The sequence below is a fragment of the Myotis yumanensis genome, unplaced genomic scaffold, assembly GCF_028538775.1.
Source record: "Myotis yumanensis isolate MYYU_CA2020_CCGP unplaced genomic scaffold, mMyoYum1.0.hap1 SCAF_4, whole genome shotgun sequence".
NCBI lineage: Eukaryota > Metazoa > Chordata > Mammalia > Chiroptera > Vespertilionidae > Myotis > Myotis yumanensis.
The window spans coordinates 54,769,676-54,789,053 of NW_027223755.1; the positions used below are offsets into that span (position 1 = coordinate 54,769,676).

Here is a 19,378-nt window from a genome sequence, read left to right on the forward strand (position 1 = left end):
TCATTCCCTAGAACCCAAACCAAGCCTGCCATATAGCAAGAGTAGGACGTCTTGAATGAATTAATGAGAAAGCAAATGAACAAGCGAGTGAATAGAATATTCTGTTGCCACAGATCTGGTCTATGGACAGCTATCTAGCTAGTTACAGCCTATGGACAACTCTGCGGTCATCACACAGCTGTAGTCCTCAATGGAGGTCAGGCTTGAGATATTATGTGCAAGTTAATTTTACAAGCCCGGGTGGGGCTGGGGACATGACATTTCTTTTGCATTTTCAAAGCATTCTTCCTTATAACCAGCTGGATCATGGTGTAATCAGACTACACATGAAACTATTCCTTAAAAAATTAATATTTGGCACTCAGATTTTATCTAAACGCAGCATAGTTTTCAAACCACGTAAAGTTTGTTCTACGACCTTACTACAGAAAACAGTATCCTAGAAGGGACACCACAAACAACCCATCGATCCGATTCCCCAGAGTTTAAGACTCAGAAAAAAGTACGCTTTTGTGGTTCCCTCTTCCCAGACAATGAGGATAACTCATACTGTTTTCTCATTTTTCCTTGACAGCTAGGGAAGCTGGGATAATGTTAGGGTTTGAGTGCAATAAATTACCCTCAGCATAAATCCTTCAGACAGTTACCTCTTTCTGTCCATCACGCAGCTTTGTGTTCTTTTTTTAACATTTATTTTATATCTGGACCTTATAAGTTGCCTAAAATTCTTTCTGAAAAGTAGATGGCATATAAATAAGTAGCAGGAAATCATGAACTTGGAAGGAGAGAACCTGGATTCCAGACCTACCTCTTTCGCAATGGCTGGATGATCACTTCAGTTATTTACACTTCCAATGATCACTTTTATCATCCCAAAACAGGGATTCCGTATCTAACGTAACCTTTAAGCTCTGAACTTCGTAATGGCAAGGCTAAAACTTCTTAATGTGTTTGGGAAGAGGCACAGTTTTTACTAGTTCATTCACAACTGATGTTTGCTTATGTTAAAAACACTACAGCACCCAAAAGGAACACCTACTAAGCGACAAAATTCATTTCTAACTCATCACACCCTTAAAATATTTTGTCTACCCCATACTTATTCGCTAATTGTCACTTAAGCTTAAAAAGGTTGTTTTTTTTTACCTCTTCAAGCCGTGCCCTTGTGGAGAACTGATTTGTTGTTCCCATCACCATGTGGGCTATGGAAGGTGAGCCAAGGCCAAACCTAGAAATGGAAACTGTCGAGTTATACTGTGAAATATTCATTCTTTCAACATATATTTTCTAGGTGCCCCTTATATTATAGCATTTATGTAAAAACTGGTTAGACGTGGAAAACATGGACATGATCCCGCCCCTCCAATGGATTAAGATCTAGTTGAAAAAAATAGACACCAACAGGTGAATAAAAGATGAAGAACCCAAAAGAAAATGATAGAAGTAGTGATGCTGCACAAGTTAGACAAGGACAGATGCAAATCAGCAAAGGTGCTGAGCAGGAGACTTCTAATAGGTCAGTGGGTGTGGGAGGGGACTACTCCAGATGGAATAGAAACCCTGACTATCCAGATTCATGGGCTAGCAATGAATTAAGAGTTTTATACTGTCTAAGGATACTGTAAGGACCGCTACTTTCTAGCTTCAGTCAAAAACCCCCTTTGGATGATCACTGTTGTTTTACAAACAAATAAAAAAAGTAGCCGGGTTGAGGAACTTCCCCAGGCACAGCACAATCTTTGGCACTACTTACTTTTGTATAAGTTTATTCCAGTTTTCCCTCAGAAATTGCCAGGCCAGTGGATATCCCACTGGGTTTCTGCCAATAGCTCTAAGGATATCTGGAAACTCTTGAGTTTTTATTACATCTCCCTTAAAACTTTGCTCTAGTAACCTAGAATGATTAAGAGAAGAAATGTTAGCAATGAATATGCCCTAGAAAAGTTATGAGAAAGTTATTCTATAAAATAATTTAAAGCCGGCCTGCCAATAACAAAGACCGAAAAGATAAATAGGTAACCAGAGCCCTGGTAAACTCGCTATAGCTATGTAACAATAAAACTGACACACAGTATTCACAATGCACATTCTCACATATACTATCATTTTCTCATAAGAGGAGCTAAGAAAGTATGTTTCTAAATTTGTTATTCTTAAAGGTACACAAATATATGCTCCTTTCAATATTTTTCCTGACACCGGCTTCTCCCTAATTATTTACCACTAGAGGCCCGGTGCACGAATTCGTGCACAGGCAGGATCCCTAGGCCTGGCCGGCAATGAGGGCCCATCAGGGCCAGCTGGCCGAGAGAAGGGACAGGGAGAGGGACCGTGGCCAATCGGGGCCTGCCAGCTGGGGGGAAGAACGGGGCGCGGGAGGTTGGCTGCCAGGCCCAAGGAGGGAGCCGGCCCTCAGCTCCCTTGGGAAAAGGGCCTCATCTGCAGCCACCCACTCCCCAGTTCCCTGTCCCAGCCCAGGGCCCAAAGGCCCCAGCGGGGTTGGGAAAGGAGGTGGGCCTGGAAGAAACGGATGCCTGTGACCCACCACTGCGTGGTTTCCTGCCTCCCCACCCCCCTTCCCTCACCACCATGCCACCACTGTGGCAGGCAGGCAGCAGGCTGATCAGGCCCTGCCAACCAGGGGGAGGGATGGGGTGTGGGAGCTTTACTGCCAGCCCCAAGGAGGGAGCCGGCCCTTGGTCCCCCTGGGAAAGGGGCTGCATCTGCCACCACCCACCCCCAGATCCCCGTCCCAGACTGGGCCAAAGGCTCCGGCGGGGTCAGGAGAGGAGGTGACGGTCGCTGGGCCAGGCACAAAAGGGCCGGACACTGATGCTACTGGCCGGCCACAGATGGTTGGCAGCTCCTGCATGGAGCATCTTCCCCCTGGTGGTTAGTGCGCGTCATACCTACTGGTCGACCAGTCACTCCGGTCGTTTGGTCCTAAGGGTCGCTTAGGCTTTTATACATATAAAAGACACTCGTTAGCTGTCTCCCCACTAATATAAATGTTCCCAGAAGAATAGGCAATTCCTGGTCAACAGAACAAAAACAGATGCGAGAAAGATCTGATCTAAATTAATTCCTTTGTTCATACATGAACATGAATGAATTACTCACCACTGAAGCTTTTCCTTGTTTTGGCTAATACAGAGGGCAAATTCAATTTGGTTTTTCTCGGTACTGGACAGAGAAGACTGATATTTACGATAGAGAAAATCCCATCCCTCAGTGGTCTGGGCTCCCACAGCAAACACTGCCATCGTCACATCATTGGGCAGCCTGTGGAAAAGAGCACACGGGCAAGAGTCAGAGTTGCGGGAACTGTGTTTAGATGCAGAATGGTGACCCATTATGAACTGATAAATGGCCTCGTGATCAGAGAAGCAAGCCTGGAAATCTAAACAAAATAACCTTTCCTTCAGTTAAATTTTTTGAAAGAGGTAAGAGAAAATATCTAAAATTCGGTTGTGAGTAGTCGTCTCAAAAATGTTAACATGAACTGCCACTTTCACAAGTACCTATGTGTCTAACACACTTTAATGACACCAGGAAACTCCCAATAGGTGGTCACTTGTCAAGCCAAAAGAAAGGGATTCACACAAGACTCAAGATGTAATCCATTTAGGAATCCAATAGGACCACCACATATAAGCATGTCTTTCAATGGAAGCATGTATACTATGGGCTTAATGTTTCCCAGGTGGGATTTAAGACCCAGATATACCTAAGTATAGCGAGAATTAAATTTCCACATAGAGGAAGAACTGTACTTACATAGCATAGGCAACTACTAGGCACTTCCTGTCGGGACTTTGGAGACCCAAAGAAACTACTGTGAGAGGCATCGCCTCTGTTCCTGGCAGTGCGGCTGTCTCAGTTCTGGTAGGTTTTGTACCTTTGGCTGCATAAAGTGGGAACTATTCTAATCCCATTCTAACTCTCCAGATATTTGACTTTTGTGCTTAGAAGTTCCCTCCTAGCATTACTGCAAGTTGAGAGATACACAGATAAATCTTAAAAAGTAATTTATTTTCCTAAAAAGGGAGGCAAGGAAGACTTTTTCTAGTTCGTTTTGCTCCCAACATGTAGCGGCGATGATGGAAAATAGAAAAGGCACCCCTTTTATGAACAAACTAGCTGTTTGCTAAGGACAGACCTCAAATCTCCATTGGTTTCCTTCCACTCTCTGAAGTAGCCTTCTGCCCTCTGCACGCAGGGCTGATACTTGCGCACACAGGCGAGGAGGAGGAGCTGGCTCCGCAGCATTCGCTCTGAGACGGAGCCCTCGTCAGTCCATGCCTGCTTGTCAATGAGGCCCCTCAGCAGCCTGATGAGAAAGCCCTGAGGGAAAACCATGGTGTCAGCAGTACAGTCCCAGGTCCCCACATGTTTTATGTAATCCAGTACACTCAGGTGAGGGGGGATATTTTACAAAGTGTAATAACTCTTATTTCTAAAACCATGCAGTTCTGTTTATTTCCTATATAATAAAAGACTAATATGCAAATTGTCCCTTTGACTGGGAGTTCGACCAGGGGACGGGGTCAGCTGGCCAACTGCCCTCGTCTCCTCCCGGTCTGGCCAGACCCCACCCGTGCACGAATTCATGCACCAGGCCTCTAGTTTCATTATAACAGTTCTCAGACACAGAAATGATGAACTATTTTAGTATCTGTATAACAATCTTTTACAAATATATCTTTATATACTTAAAATCAAGATAAACTGCCACTTTTAAAAAATAAACTAAGAGAGTTTATATGACTACATTTTGAAGGCAAATTTTACAATGGAACTTCGTAAACTTTTGCCAAAAAATAACAACTCTGTACTTCTTCAAGTACCTGAGTCCCAGAAAATCTTAATAGCAGCCATCATAATACAGAAGTAAAATGAATTAAAGGATATGCAAAAGGAAGGGAATAAGAAATCCATGAAAATTAAGTACGGAGTCTCATAGTTCCATGTCTACTTTTAGTGCTAAAATAAAACCAAATATCTTTGCTAGTTAATCCAAATACTAAGTTAATTTTTATTTACTTTTCTTTAATATATAGCGAGATATATAGATATATAGATATAGATATACATATACATATTTTTTACACACACAGACACAACAATAAGAATTCTTGCACACCCATATAAAAGCAAACCACTTAAGTAACCACTCAATTTATTTCAGGCTTTTACCTTGAATTGAATTTCCACTTCATTCATATCTCTTTTCTCCATTAACTTATACATAGGTACCAGCTCATTCAAACCTTGGAACACAGGCATAATTTCTGTTTCATGTTTCAAGTACAGGGTTAAATTCAAGGCTTTTTCAATCGGTAACTTTCCAATGCTGGTCAGGATACACCATGGTGAGCAGTTTAAAAGAAAATTTAGGAAGTTAACTTTTTGTTTCAAAAAATATTTTAACAATCTACCAGCAAAAAAATCATCCAGTTATTAAGGCCCCTTATAAATAAGGATCTTCCTATTAGTATCTTTTCCATCATAAATAACACAACATCGGCATGTTTACACGGTGAAGGGAGTTGCTCAAACACAACAGAGCTAGGGCGAACTTGTGGTTAAGACAAAAAGTAGGGCAGGGTCTGTTCCTCTACGAAACTGTGTGCTGATCTTTGATCGGGATTTTGATCACAGATCCTTCAGGAAGCCTAGTCAGGGAGACTGCCACTCAGTTGACATTATAAGTCTCTGGAGTCAACACATCCTCTTCTCCATTCCAACAGAACCAAATATAGATAAAAACCCTTCGTTAGGGTTGACGCTAAAAGCCTCCGTGGTAAGGTATATGCTCATGTAAACACAACATCCTCTAAGATTTAAGATGTAAGCAGTAGTATGCTACAGAGGGGAATATTAGTAGGCGTGCAGAAACAACAGGCTATGCACCCCCTATTTTTATCCCCCATTGCTACTTTTCACCTCGAGAGGCCCCGATGAGGAAGAACTTGACATTTAGAAGCAGAGGGCAATTATAAATTATTCCTTTCTACCTGAGTGATTCCCCTTAGGACTTCTGTTCTGCCCAAATACTGTATTCCATTAAGAGGCTGTGAAGTTCAAGGATCCAGGTGCGGGCAGGGGTGGATGGAAACCCCTTTAACCCAGCGGGGGAGGAACCAGATCTGGTAAAGCAGGGCTAGAGCCAGAGAAAGCCACAGGACAAGGCTTTAGAAACCAGCCAAGGAGCTTCTCCAGGGAGTAGGTCTCCTGATTTCCTGCACTTTTGCCTCCATGTGATCATAGCTGTTAATGAAAAAGGTTAAAACACAGATTCCTTCCTTTACCTGACTCAGTAGACACAGAAAGGAGGTTAACCATACGGCTACAAGCAACCTTGGATTGTTAGAAGAACTTAGGGGAAAACACCCTTCAACTTCTTATTAGCAATCAATCATTTTCATCTTTAGAAATCAAGAATTTGAGTGATAACAGCTGCTTTCAGAAATAAACCAAGACTCTGAGGAGCGTGTATTACCTGACAAGCTGAAATGCATTGTTAATGAGACTGGCCCGATCATTACTGCTGATTGCTGTGTGCGTTCCTTGTAAAAGGCCAGTCAAAGAATCCCATCCATCATCCTCATAATGCACAATGTAATAGCCATTCATTCCCACGTTAAATTTGATCCATTCCACCTCTTCTGGGAGGATGAGCACATCTAGAGCAAATAAAATAAATCATAGCTCTATTTTCTCTCTTGATGGATGAAAGCTTTTCTGATCAGAGACTAGACCACAAAACTACAGGCAAGTTTAATACTGAAATGAGTTTCAGATTGAACACATTTCTTTTAGAAACCAAAAAACAGCATCCCCATCGACAAAAGCCAACACTAGTTTTAGGTACTAATTTCGTGAGATTTATAGATCTATGAGAAGAATGCAGCCACATTTCAGGCCATACATACGATATAGCCCAGCAATATTAACAAAGTAATGGGGATTTTTCACTGGTAATCCCTTCTCTTTATCATTATATAAATAAACTGTCTTAATCTCTATCTGGCAAGATATTGGCGTTTTTTGCAACCAGATAGGATTTTCAACCTATAGTCTTCACTAGAAAATGAAAGCCAGAGATCTGCTGAAGATAAAGGTTGACCTGGTCCTTTTTGTTTTAACCAAGATAAATAGCAAAAGAAAGGTGGTATCTAAATCTTGCACAGCTCTATAGTTCCTTCTTGCATTAACCTAGTTATTTCCCCAACAAATTACCTGTTTTTGTCTTCAGCAAAAATCTCTGGGCCGATTCTGATTTGCTGGTGATGAATGTCAGTGGAACATGCCACAGGTACCTAAAAGAAAGGAGGATGAATTGCTCATTTGTTGATTCAACTGAACAAGCAGTTATTAAATCACCTATCACGTGCCAGGCACTGGCTAGTCTAAGAAAGAATGGTACCAAAGCTGCTGTAGCCAAGAGATCAAAACAGCCCTATCCTGTTTTACAGGCACTATTCATCCTTCTCAGGCTCCTTAAGTAGAGTTAGGAATTTGGGCTCAAGCGAGCCCCGACAGCCTTTACAGTGATTGGCTGGGAGGTCACAGGGCTGAACTTAAAAACCGTGACCACTAGTAATGGCACAACTTGACATCATGTGCCGCCTAAATCATACACTAAGAAGAACACATCACTTCTATGGAATTCCTACTAATGATGCAAAACCTGAATCTGATCGTGAAGAAACAGCAGAGAACCAAGCTGGAGGACATTCCATAACATAACTGGCCTGTACTCTTCAAAAATGTCAAGGTCAAAAAAGACAAAGACTGAGCAGCAGTTTCAGAGAAAAAGGATTGAAGAAATGTGACCATTAACACAATGTGACCCTAATACTGAATCCTCCCTGAACCAGAATATTTTTTCTTTTGCTACAAAGACACGATTAGGACAATTGGAAAAACTTAAATAAGGTTTAGATTAAATAATAGCATTTCATCAAATTTATTTCATAATTGTGATAACTGTGCTACAGTTATATAAGTGAATGTTCTTGTATTTTAGAAAACACCACACTAAAGGATTTTGAGGTGAAGGATTATCATGTCTCCAAATTACTCTCAAACAGGGGAAAGCCATATGTATAATATACACACATATATATGGCATATATGAAGAGAGAGAGAAATATAGAGAAAGCATATCTTGACAGAGAGAGAGAGAGAAACGTGGTAAGAAGTTAACATTATATCTGGGTTAAAATATATGGGAATTCTTTGCACTCTTCTTACAACTTCTGTATTAAGTGTAAAATTCTTTTGAAACAAAACATTTTTAAAATAGTGTCCATCTAGGGCCAGTCAAGCTGCAGTGTGTCCTTTCCAGGGGTGTCCTTCTGTCCTGTTAAGCTGGCAAACAAGTTCCAGGATCCAACTCAGACTTCCCAAAGAAAAGAACTGAGTCTCTCCGAATTCCCAGTAATTTCCAGGCACTGTTGTAATTTAGTGACAGTTACTTAGAGCTTATTTCAAGCCAGTAACTGGACATTAGCATCCTATCGAAGTATAAAGCATGTTAATTCTACATCATCAGCTTCATCAAGATGAACCAAGGTTCAGAGCCACCTTCATCCTCTCGGGGAGATGGTGGTGTATAAATCAGCTTCATAGGATATGCAGATTTGATTGAAATATTTTAGCAATAAAGGTAAGGGCACTCTTGCAAAAACAAGGTTTTATCCTACAAGGCAGATGTAACCAAAGCAACCAAATGTGTTTTCCTCAGGAACCCTTACCCAGATTCTGGGCTGCCTTCGGAGCCTTTCATATAGTGCTCTTGCCTCAGGTGGACGTTCCTCCCTTTCACGGTGACGGTTATCAGGGGGAAGCCCTTCTGCAGCGTCCAGGTGTTCATCATGGTTTTCACATCAAGGCCTTCCTGTTGCCAGTGCTGGTTGACACAGAAAAACACAGATGCATGACCCACTTAGACCCAACTAAGAAAAGACGGAACCCAAGCTTTTGCTCACACACGGAGCTGCTATCCGTGGCCACCTCCCCTGAGAAGCTCCTTCTCATCCCTCCTCCGCTCCCAGCCCCTGCCCTGCTCCCTTCCCCACTGTCTCCGACCACAGCATGTGGTCCATGAAAGCACTGACAGTTACTTCCCGTTCTCTTTCTCTACCCATGTGTGTCTTCAGAACAGGTACCATATCTGGTTCTACTGGGCATGCCTTGGGCGTGGCACCAGGTACAAAGTAGGCATGTGCATGAATGAATGAATGAATGTAGAGAAGGGAAAGTGGCCAGGTGTCCCACACCTACAGAATAATGCTGACTCCCAGATAAGCAGGTGGGGAAAAGTGTTCGAGAGCCTGTACTTCCAAAGCCCAAAGTAGTAACACCCAGATGGCCCACACTCCACAAGCAATCATGAACTCAAAAGAGGATGTTTTCTTTGATACTAAGAAAAGCTTTTAAGAAATATTTAAAAGTTAGTAAAAGGATAAAATATGCTACAGAACTAATCCACAAACTTCTGAAGAAAGCTGCCTCTAAACACAAAAAAGCCAAGAAAATAAAAATATGATGGATGAAATTCTGTTAAATCTCCAGACTAACCCACAGCTGCCTAGGAAAATAGTCCACAAGTCCAGATAAGCAGAGATGTAGACTGTTTTGTGATTCAGATTTTTTTTTGAATTCTTTATAGCTTATTGGTTAAAAACACAAGTTAGAACTAAATTCAAATCCCAGCTCTGCAATCTACTAACCACATGCCTTTGGATTTCATATTCACATCTGTAAAAACAGGGAGAACAGTGCCCCACTCATGGGCTGACGGTGAAGAGTAAAGGCGATAATGCACATAAGTGCTTAGCACGTGCCTGACGCAGAGTCAGGGCTCAGGAATGCTCGCTGCCATCATGTTTCCCCCCAAATGAAGAGCTCTGGAAATGATCGACACAGCCTGACTGATAAAGCCCTACCTCTCACAGAAACCTGTCATAAATTCACTGCTTTACAGAGAGTGTAGCTGAAGAAATTAGTATCAGTGAGACGTGTTACCAAAGAAGGCTGTGTGACTCCCTTGTGTAGATAACTCTTTAAAAATTGTAAAAGGCTGTCAGTCTGGTATGGCTTAAATGCAGTCCTATCAAGAGCGAGGGTGATATAATCGAGGACCTCAGAGAGTCTGGCACAGAGCCGACCTTCAAAGGCTGTGGTGGAAAAGAATGCGAAGAGGGGCACCGTGTACAGATGTAAAAACTTACTGAGGATGAAGATGAATGTTGACCCCGAGAGCAAAAGCCCTCCATCCTTTCTGTGCTGTCTGTAGGGCAAATCTAAAAACCGAAAATATACATGTCACTCTCAGGCAGGCCTGTAGAAAACCCTCATGATTCTTCTCAGAGGATTAATATGATGCAGAAAAAAACAAACACCCAAAATGATAATAAGCCTGTCAATCCCAAGCGCAGAGATACACAAAAACATACTCACACTTGCCATACTGTTCCACAGGTCCTCGTTCTTTGTGTTTTTATAACTATATGTCTGGAGATAATGTACAATACCACGTTTAAATGTATCGGCACTAAGATAATCTCTTAGCATATTCAGAATACAAGATCCCTGAAAAAACAAACAATATAAATAAGTGCTAACTATACTTCCTCAATCTAGTCCACCATCACACTTTATTTTGGAATAATTCCTTTAAAACTCTCCTTTTCTGGCCCTAACCGGATTGGCTCAGCGGATAGAGCATCGGCCTGCAGACTCAAGGGTCCCAGGTTCGATTCCAGTCAAGGGCATGTACCTTGGTTGCAGGCACATCCCCAGTGGGGAGTATGCAGGAGGCAGCTGATTGGTGTTTCTCTCTCATTGATGTTTCTAACTCTCTATCCCTCTCCCTTCCTCTCTGTAAAAAATTAATAAAATATATTTTAAAAAAATAAAAATAAATAAAAGTCTCCTTTTCTAGAAGAATTTCCTAGGTCCCTTCAAGGTAGGGGTAGTCTCTCTCTCCCTTTGGCTATAGGGAATGGTAGAGTCACAAGATAGGCAAAGCCTGGATCCCCAAATGTCTACATGAAGTGTATATCCCTGCCAACAGGACTGGTACTTATTTTATTGAGATACCAGAGGCCCGGTCATGAAATTTGTGCATGGGTAGGGTCCCTAGGCCTGGCCACTAATCAGGGCCTGTCGGGGCCTTCTGGCTGCCAGCCGGGGCCTTCCTTCGTTTCATGCCACCCCCTGGTGGTCCGCACACATCACAGCAAGCAATCAAACTTCCGGTCTCCTGGTCAAACTCCCAACGGGACACTTTGCATATTAGCCTTTTATATATTATCTTCTTCTGTAGCATTATATTAGTTTCAGGTGTACAACATGATGTGATATTTGCATATATTGCAAAATAATCACAATAAGTCTAGTAAACATTAACACATATAGTTACAAAATTATCTTCTTGTGATGAAGACTTAAGATCTACTGTTAGCAACTTTCAAATATGCAGTACATTATTAACTACTGTCACCAAGCTGTATATTACATCCCATGATGTTTTTATAATTAGAAGTGTATACCTCCTGACTCCCTTCATCTATTTTGCCCAGCCCCCCTCCCCCATCTCTGGCAGCCACCAATTTGTTCTCTATGAACTTGGTTGTTTTTGTTTTTATGTTTTAAAGATTCCACATACAACTGAGATCATAAAGCATTTGTCTCTCACTTATTTCCTTAACATAAAGCCCTAAAGGTCCATCTATGTCAGAAATGGCAAGATTTTCTTTTTATGGCTGAATAATATTCCATTGTGTGTGTGTGTGTGTATGTATGTATATATACATACACACACACACACACATATACTAGAGGCCCAGTGCATGAAATCCATACCCGGGTAGGGTTCCTAGGCCTGACTGGGGCCTTCCTTCTTCCAGCTGCCGGCCAGGGCCTTCCTTCCCCCAGCTTCCAGCTGTCAGCTGCTGGCTGGGGCCTTCCTTCATTCCGTGCCGCCCCCTGGCGGTCAGCGCATGTCATAGCAAGTGGTCGAACTCCTGGTCAGTCGAACTCCCAAGGGGACAATTTGCATATTAGGCTTTTATTATCTATACTAGATGCCCGGTGCACAGATTTGTGCACATTTGAAAAGAAATTAATTAGAAGCAATATTTTAGAGACCAGGGAGGGACCACGGGAGATTGGCCGGCTGGGGAGGGGCCGCGGGAGAGCTCCAGGGCATGTCCGGCCTTGTCTTGCCCAGTCCCGATCAGCCAGACCCCAGCAGCAAGCTAATCCACCAGTTGGAGTGTCTGCTCCCTGGTGGTCAGTGTATGTCATAGCAACTGGTCAAACAGTCGAATGACACTTAGCATATTAGGCTTTTATTATATAGAATATATAATAAAAGCCTAAGTGATCGTTAAGACTGGTCAGCTGGTCACTATGACGTGCACAGACCACCAGGGGACAGACGCTCAATGCACAAGCTGCCCCCCGGTGGCCAGTGCGCTCCCACAGCCAACCTCCCACAGCCAGCCAACCTCCCACGGTCCCTCCCCCAAGCTGGCTGGCCCTGATCAGATCCGATTGGGACTGGGCGAGACAGACCTGATCAGCCCCAATCACTGGCCAGGCCGAGGGACCCCACCCGTGCACGAATTCGTGCACTGGGCCTCTAGTATAGGATGTGTGTGTGTGTGTGTGTGTGTGTGTGTGTGTGTGTCACACACCCTTTATCCATTCATCAATCAAGGGACATTTAGGTTATTTCCTTATCTTGGCTATACCAAATAATGCTGCAGTGAACATGAAAGTGCATATATCTTTAGATTAGTGTTTTCATTTTCTTTGGATAAATACACAAAAGTGAAATTACTGGATCATACGGTAGTTCTATTTTTAATTTTTTGAGGAACCTCTATACTGTTTTCCACAATGGCTGCACCAATGTACATTCTCATCAGTATACAAGGGTTCCCTTTCCTCCAAATCCTTGCCAACATTTGTTATTTATCTTTCTCATAGTAGCTATTCTAACAGGTGTGCAGTGATATTTCATTGTGATTTTGATTTGCATTTTTCTGATAATTAGTGAAGTTCAGCATCTTTTCATGGACCTGTTGGCCATCTGTATGTCTTTTTTGTAAAATTTCTATTCAGTTCCTCTGCCCATTTTTTTAAAAAAGTTTTTATTGTTGAAAGTATTACAGGTGTCCCATTTTTCCCCCATTGACCCCTTCTAGACTGCACTCACTCCCCCACCCCCGGCCTTCACCACACTACTGTCTGTCCTTTTAAAAATCAGATTGATTTTGTTACTGAGTTGTATAAGTCCTTCATATATTTTGTATTCTAACCTCTTATTAGATACATGATTTGCAAATATTTTTCCCATTCTACATGTGGCCTTTTCATTTTGTTTCTTCTGCTGTGCAGAAGCTTTTTAGTTTATTGTAGTCCCACTTGTATGTTTTTGCTTTTGTTGCTTGTACTTTTGGTGTCAAGTACAAAAAAAACATTGCCATGACCCATGTCAAGGAGCTCTCCCCCTAGGTTTTCTTTAAAGATTTCTACACTTAAGGTCTTACATTTAAGTCTTTAATCCATTTTATGTTAATTTTTGTGAATGATATAAGATATGGGTCCAGTTTTCCCAACACCATTTATTAAAGGGACTGTCCTTTCCCAATTGTATATTCTTGGCTCCTTTACCATAAATCGACCACTTATGTGTACTTTATTTCTGGACTCTCTATTCTGTTCCATTGATCTATGTGTTTATACCTGTTGTTTTTTTTTTTAATCTCCCCTGCACTACTACAAAAACATCCAAGCAAGAAATACTTTTCTGTTTGCTGCAGACAAAACAACAGCCAAGCACAATGATAAATGACACATTTCCCACCTAAGTGAGAAGACAACAGAAATGGTGACATTGGGAGGAAAAGTGGAAAAGCAGAAACCTGACCTCATAAAGGAGCCATCACTTAGCTGCAGCCTGTGTTGCCAAGGGAAGAAAATACGGGCCCTGTGTGACCAGAAGCCTCCTCCCCTTCCCCAAGAGAAGCCATAACTCTGAATTTTTATGTAAAATCTCCCAATTATTGAATGTTGGCAACTATTTCCAATTCTGTTATTAAACACGTTGTGCAGGACTATACTTTGCAGTTCAACAATGTACACCATTCCTAAAGGCATGGATTGTTAAGCTACACAAGGGCAAGAATTTTTGCCTGGAACAAAGTCAATGCTCAATCAAGACCTATTTGTTGAATCTATATATATAAAAGCCTAAGCGACCATTCGTTTGACCATCCGACTGGTGGTCAGTGCTATGACATGCACTGACTATCAGGGGCCAGATGCTCTGACTGATAGGTTAGCTTGCTGCTGGGGTCTGGCCAATGGGGACTGGATGAGATGGGCCAGACACACCCTGGAGTCCTCCTGTGGACCCTTCCCAGCCCTGATCGTGCACCGATGGGGTCCCTCGGCCTGGCATGCACCCTCTCACAATCCAGAATCCCTAGGGGGATGTCGGAGAGCCAGTTTTGGCCCAATCCCCACAGGCCAGGCTGAGGGATCCCACCGGTGCACAAATCCATGCACCGGGCCTCTAGTAATAAATAAAAGGCAGAGTTTGGGTAGGACATGAAATTTCAACTTACAACAGAGTAAATAGAGCATTTACCAACATTTAATCTTTAGAATTATGAGACAAATTTGCAAGTTAGATCTAAACGGGTGAACTCCAGTCAGCCCAGGTCAGAACAGAAGGCAGTCAATCCAGACTGCTCCTTATGAAGGGACAGTCACCCCACAACCCTAGCTATAACCTCTCCACCCCAGTATTTATAAATTTAGTGTCCAAACTGCACCCTTATAGTCCATCTTTACCTTATCATAAGAAACCTCATCAAACATCTCCCGAATCTGAGCAGGATTCTCCACATGTGTGGACACAGGGTGAGAAGAATTCAATGCGTCTACCTCCATTGCATCAAAACACTTGCCAAGGAAATAATCTTCCTATTGAGACAGAACAAAGACACATCAGTTAGGATTTACATGTAGATGAAAAATATAAAAGGAGGATAGCTTAACCTGGGGCAACAGATTTATACTTCAAATTTCTGATTTATACAAATTTACACCTCAAATACTTCAATATAGTCTATATTTCTAGAATTTACAAAATAAAATTACTATCTCTTATAAAGAGCATCCAAGAAACAATGGTTTTAGGTAAACATTTTAGATTTCCCTCATCTTAAATATTTACTTATCACTTTATAATAAAGAAAGGTTTGTATTAACTTAAAAACAAACCATTATGCCTATAGCCAAACAAAAGAAGAAACTGAAACGTATAAAATTTCAACATTTCTAATCAGTCTATATTATTTTAAAGCAAAGAAATTTAGCTTTAAACACATGTAGTGAAAGAAAAATAATGGAAGAGGACTAATTCCAACTATAACCTGATTATTAAGGCCTATTAACCAATAGAATAATACGCCTACCTAATCACTTTTAAAGATTATGTGGAAACAGACAAACATTTATTATCTATTATAGTGTAATCATTTTAACTATGTATAAATTATGTGTATAGAAGATGAAAATAGAAAATGAATATGAACCATTGAAATCATAGAAGGATAAAAAAATTTTCTTACAAAGTTTACATAATTTTTTAAAAATTTTACTACATGTGATTTTCACAAGTTAAACACGTGACTTTTAAAATAAACATGTAGAGGTTCCAAAGCATTAAATCTGTGACCCATGAGTCTAGGTTCACATATAATCAAGTGTGCAGTTACCTTAAGCATAATTTATTTGATTTGGCAAGTAGAATTCTACTGAAATAATAGCAATCTGTACCTAATACTTCTTTAGAGAGCAACCTGATGGTTGGGGAAATGATACAGAACAGACAGGCTGTCATTATTTCTAGTTCTCTGATATTAAGGGAGGACAAAATTTCGTGCACTTTCACAACAATCATAGATTCACAATTTATTTGGAAATAAGCATTTGTGATCTATATCTTGAAAGTTCACTAGCATTTTGGGAACATGATTCATACATAAACCCCCAAGGAAGTTATTAACCTATGAATTCTGTCGCCAAAGCTCAGTAACTATTTTCCAGAAACATTGAACAAAACAACAGATTAACCTAAAATGTAAAAAATAATAATTCATAATAATAAGTAAATACTTCTTACAACTTTCAGTTCTGGATGAGTCACACGGACAGACACAAACTCCATAAACTTGGCAAATCCCTCATTGAGCCAAAGATCATTCCACCATTCCATAGTGACCAGGTTCCCAAACCACTGGAAGGAAAAACATTCCCCAGATTATTCACACACTTCTATGGGGACTGGCTTATCTACACAGCCATAAACATAAAGCCTTCAGAAGGAAATATATGTTATAGGTGTAATGTCCGTCATATGGATGTTAACATAGTCACAGAACTCATATTTTACCAAAAGAAAAACATTTTAATATGCATTATAAAACATGGTATCTAGTGCTTTAAAGAAATCATTTTCCTTATAGAAAAAAAAGACAAAGTAGCATTATCCCTACAAGATATGAACAGCCTCATACATCCCATGAAAGCAATTCAGACGCGGTTTACCTATTTAAGAAGTGTGAGTGGGCTTTTGTACCTGGTGGGCGAGCTCATGGGACACAGTCATCGTGATGCCAAGCTTACTTGATGCAGAAGACTTTTCCGCATCAAACAAGAGAGCAGATTCCCGATAGGTGGTCAGTCCCCAGTTTTCCATCGCACCAGACTGAAAGTCAGGAATCGCAGCAAGATCTTGGGATGGAAGCAATACAAATATATTAAAAAGCTGCACATTTTCCAAATACCCTACCTTTCAGAATGGACGGATGTAGTCATCAAAAGGAAGTCTAAGCTGCCCGTGCTGACTCATGGAGTTCCAGACTGGAAGACCCTTTCACAGTGGAGAAAAGGCGCCTGGTGACTCAGAGTCACTTTGCTACCATGTGACAAAGTCGGACTCGGGTCTCTGGCCTCCCGACCCCATTTCTAACTTTCTGACAAGGAGTTTAGGATTGAATAATTTTAACAATTGACTCAATAATCCACTCTACTTTGAATCCCCAAGACCTCCATACACCTAAAAACCTCAAACACAAAATAATTGTAAGGGGTCTTATAAGAAAATGCACATTTTCCTCTGCTGTGTAAATTCACTCATTCAAAATATATATATATTTTTAGCATCTTATCTGTTCCTACCAAGTATGTGCCAATAATGGAAAAAGTGCAGCCTTTGCATTTTGCTGTCTGCCCACAGATATAGTTGGGTTTCCTCTTTGAGGTCCAAAGGTGAAATTACTTCCATGCCAGGTGCCTCAGGAACTGTATCAAGATCTGCTTTTACTATCACTAGTTTACTGAATAGATCAGGGGTGAGTAGGATCAACCCAATGGTTGACACCTGCCAGGGCTTTAAAGCCTTGAGGGACTGGCAAGATAACCTCGGGGATGCTAATTAGGGGGATACTGCCTATGGCTGGGGTCATCAAATGCCACAGTTTGTAATATCTGTGCAAAATCTCTACCTTGTTTGGGTAAGGGATACGGAATGCTAAAATAATCCTCATAAAATTCCAGAAGAGTCACCGCAGCATCCAGTGCATAGTCTGCCTGGGCGATCTTGTCTGGCACGGCATACACGGACACCTGAAGAGAAAGGCATAAGGACGTTACTCAAATGCCACCATGGCTGCTCTCCACCACCGCACCTGTTTAACAGCTTCATATTGTGAATATGGTTGCCAATACCAAAGAAGGCAACTGGAAGTTCTATTTCTCGTATTAATGCTGACTGTTCCTGATCAACTCCCCTTCTGAAAGCAACTACAAAGGCTGGATATCATACACAACGAGGTCTCTTTAAATGTTTTCATGAGACGGTGATAAACACAACTTAGAGGCCCGAAGTGAAGCGACAGTACAACCCTCAGAAGTCAGAACAATGCCGCCAGCTTTTGCCCTATACACTAGCCCAATACAGAAAGATTTGGGCTTTTGTTTTCATGCAATTGAAAGACTCGGGGGATAGGAAACAACGTCCAAAGCCTGTTTAAGATGGTCGGTGTAACAGGAGCCGCGCCTCAGCAAAAGGCTGCACCCTGAAGGACGCGCCCTTTCTGTGAGCGAACCAGAAATAACCACCCCCTTCCTCAAGAAGAGTGCATTGAAAAAATGTGGTTTTCAATCTTTGCTGCTATATGGAGAAATTGAACTAAAAGCCAACCTTCATGCTGTTTAACAATTAGATTCACAATAACCAGATGGTCCAAAAACCCAAAGCCAGTAATTCAATTTAAAGTGCCGCCCTTTGGTGCTTCCAGTCACCTGACAAGAGCAAACCCAAATTCTCTCTGGAAGAACCCACCTCTGACTCAGGCAATACAAGTTCATAGACATAATCCACAATATATACAAAGGAACAAGACACCATGAGCAAGAGCCAGCAAAAACCCTAAACCACAGAACCAGATACACAAAGACTCTAGCCATGACAATTACTATGGAGTATAAAATATGCGTTTAATGCATTTAAAGAAATAAAAGGACTAAAAATATTAGTATGTAAAAGGGGTTCTGGGACCCAGTTCCAATGTAGAGGGGTGTGAGGAGTTGCAAGGGGGTTGTAGGGGGAGTTTCCCCCACATTACCAAGCAATTCTCCAACACCAGCTGGGTGTCTTACAATTTAACTCAATTCTGACACTAACTAGAGATAGCGTCCGATTCCACAGTTTAAGGGTTCAGCCCTACGTGACTGCCCCCCACTCCCACCTCAGATGCCAGTCCAAAGTCCAGTTTGTCAGCTGTGCCTCTGACTAGCGGATATGAATTGGAGGTTTCATCACCCCCTCCTTGGGTTTGCTTAATTTGCTAGAGCGGTTCACAATCCAGAAGTTGACTTACTAGATTACTGGTTCACCGTAGAAGGATATAGCTCAGGAGCAGTCACATGGAAGAGGTACGTAGGACAAGGTACAGGGGAAGGGTACCGAGCTTCAGTGCCCTCTTCTAGCATGGTGCCCTCCCAGCACATCCACACGCTCCCAACCTGGAAGCTCTCTGACCCGGTCCTGTGGGTTTGGTGGAGGCACTGACACAGGCAAGGCTGATTAAATCATCCTCTATTGGGGCTGGAACTCAATCATCAGGGGAGGGGATTGCAAGTTCCAACCTCCAATCGCCTGGTTGATTCCTGGCAGCCAGCCCTCATCCTTATTTTACCTAGGGGCTTTCCAAAGGTCACCTCATTAGCAAAACAAGAGACACCTTCATCACTCCCTTAGCTTAAGAAACACAAGGGTTTT

General features: G+C 41.8%; 1 protein-coding gene across 1 annotated transcript in view; it reads right to left on the reverse strand.

Annotated features, from left to right (window-relative positions):
• ERAP1 (endoplasmic reticulum aminopeptidase 1) overlaps positions 1 to 19,378 on the reverse strand; it is a 37,298-nt gene that overhangs the window by 4,914 nt on the left and 13,006 nt on the right. Inside the window, exons 5-18 of the mRNA XM_070412364.1 lie at positions 17,601 to 17,721; positions 16,673 to 16,827; positions 16,217 to 16,330; positions 14,881 to 15,012; positions 10,471 to 10,602; positions 10,242 to 10,313; positions 8,763 to 8,917; positions 7,243 to 7,322; positions 6,503 to 6,686; positions 5,197 to 5,353; positions 4,160 to 4,344; positions 3,121 to 3,282; positions 1,754 to 1,894; positions 1,147 to 1,228 (exon numbers count right to left, since the gene is read on the reverse strand). Coding sequence (XP_070268465.1) covers positions 1,147 to 1,228; positions 1,754 to 1,894; positions 3,121 to 3,282; positions 4,160 to 4,344; positions 5,197 to 5,353; positions 6,503 to 6,686; positions 7,243 to 7,322; positions 8,763 to 8,917; positions 10,242 to 10,313; positions 10,471 to 10,602; positions 14,881 to 15,012; positions 16,217 to 16,330; positions 16,673 to 16,827; positions 17,601 to 17,721 — 1,872 coding nt within the window. The remainder of the gene's footprint in view (positions 1 to 1,146; positions 1,229 to 1,753; positions 1,895 to 3,120; positions 3,283 to 4,159; positions 4,345 to 5,196; positions 5,354 to 6,502; positions 6,687 to 7,242; positions 7,323 to 8,762; positions 8,918 to 10,241; positions 10,314 to 10,470; positions 10,603 to 14,880; positions 15,013 to 16,216; positions 16,331 to 16,672; positions 16,828 to 17,600; positions 17,722 to 19,378) is intronic.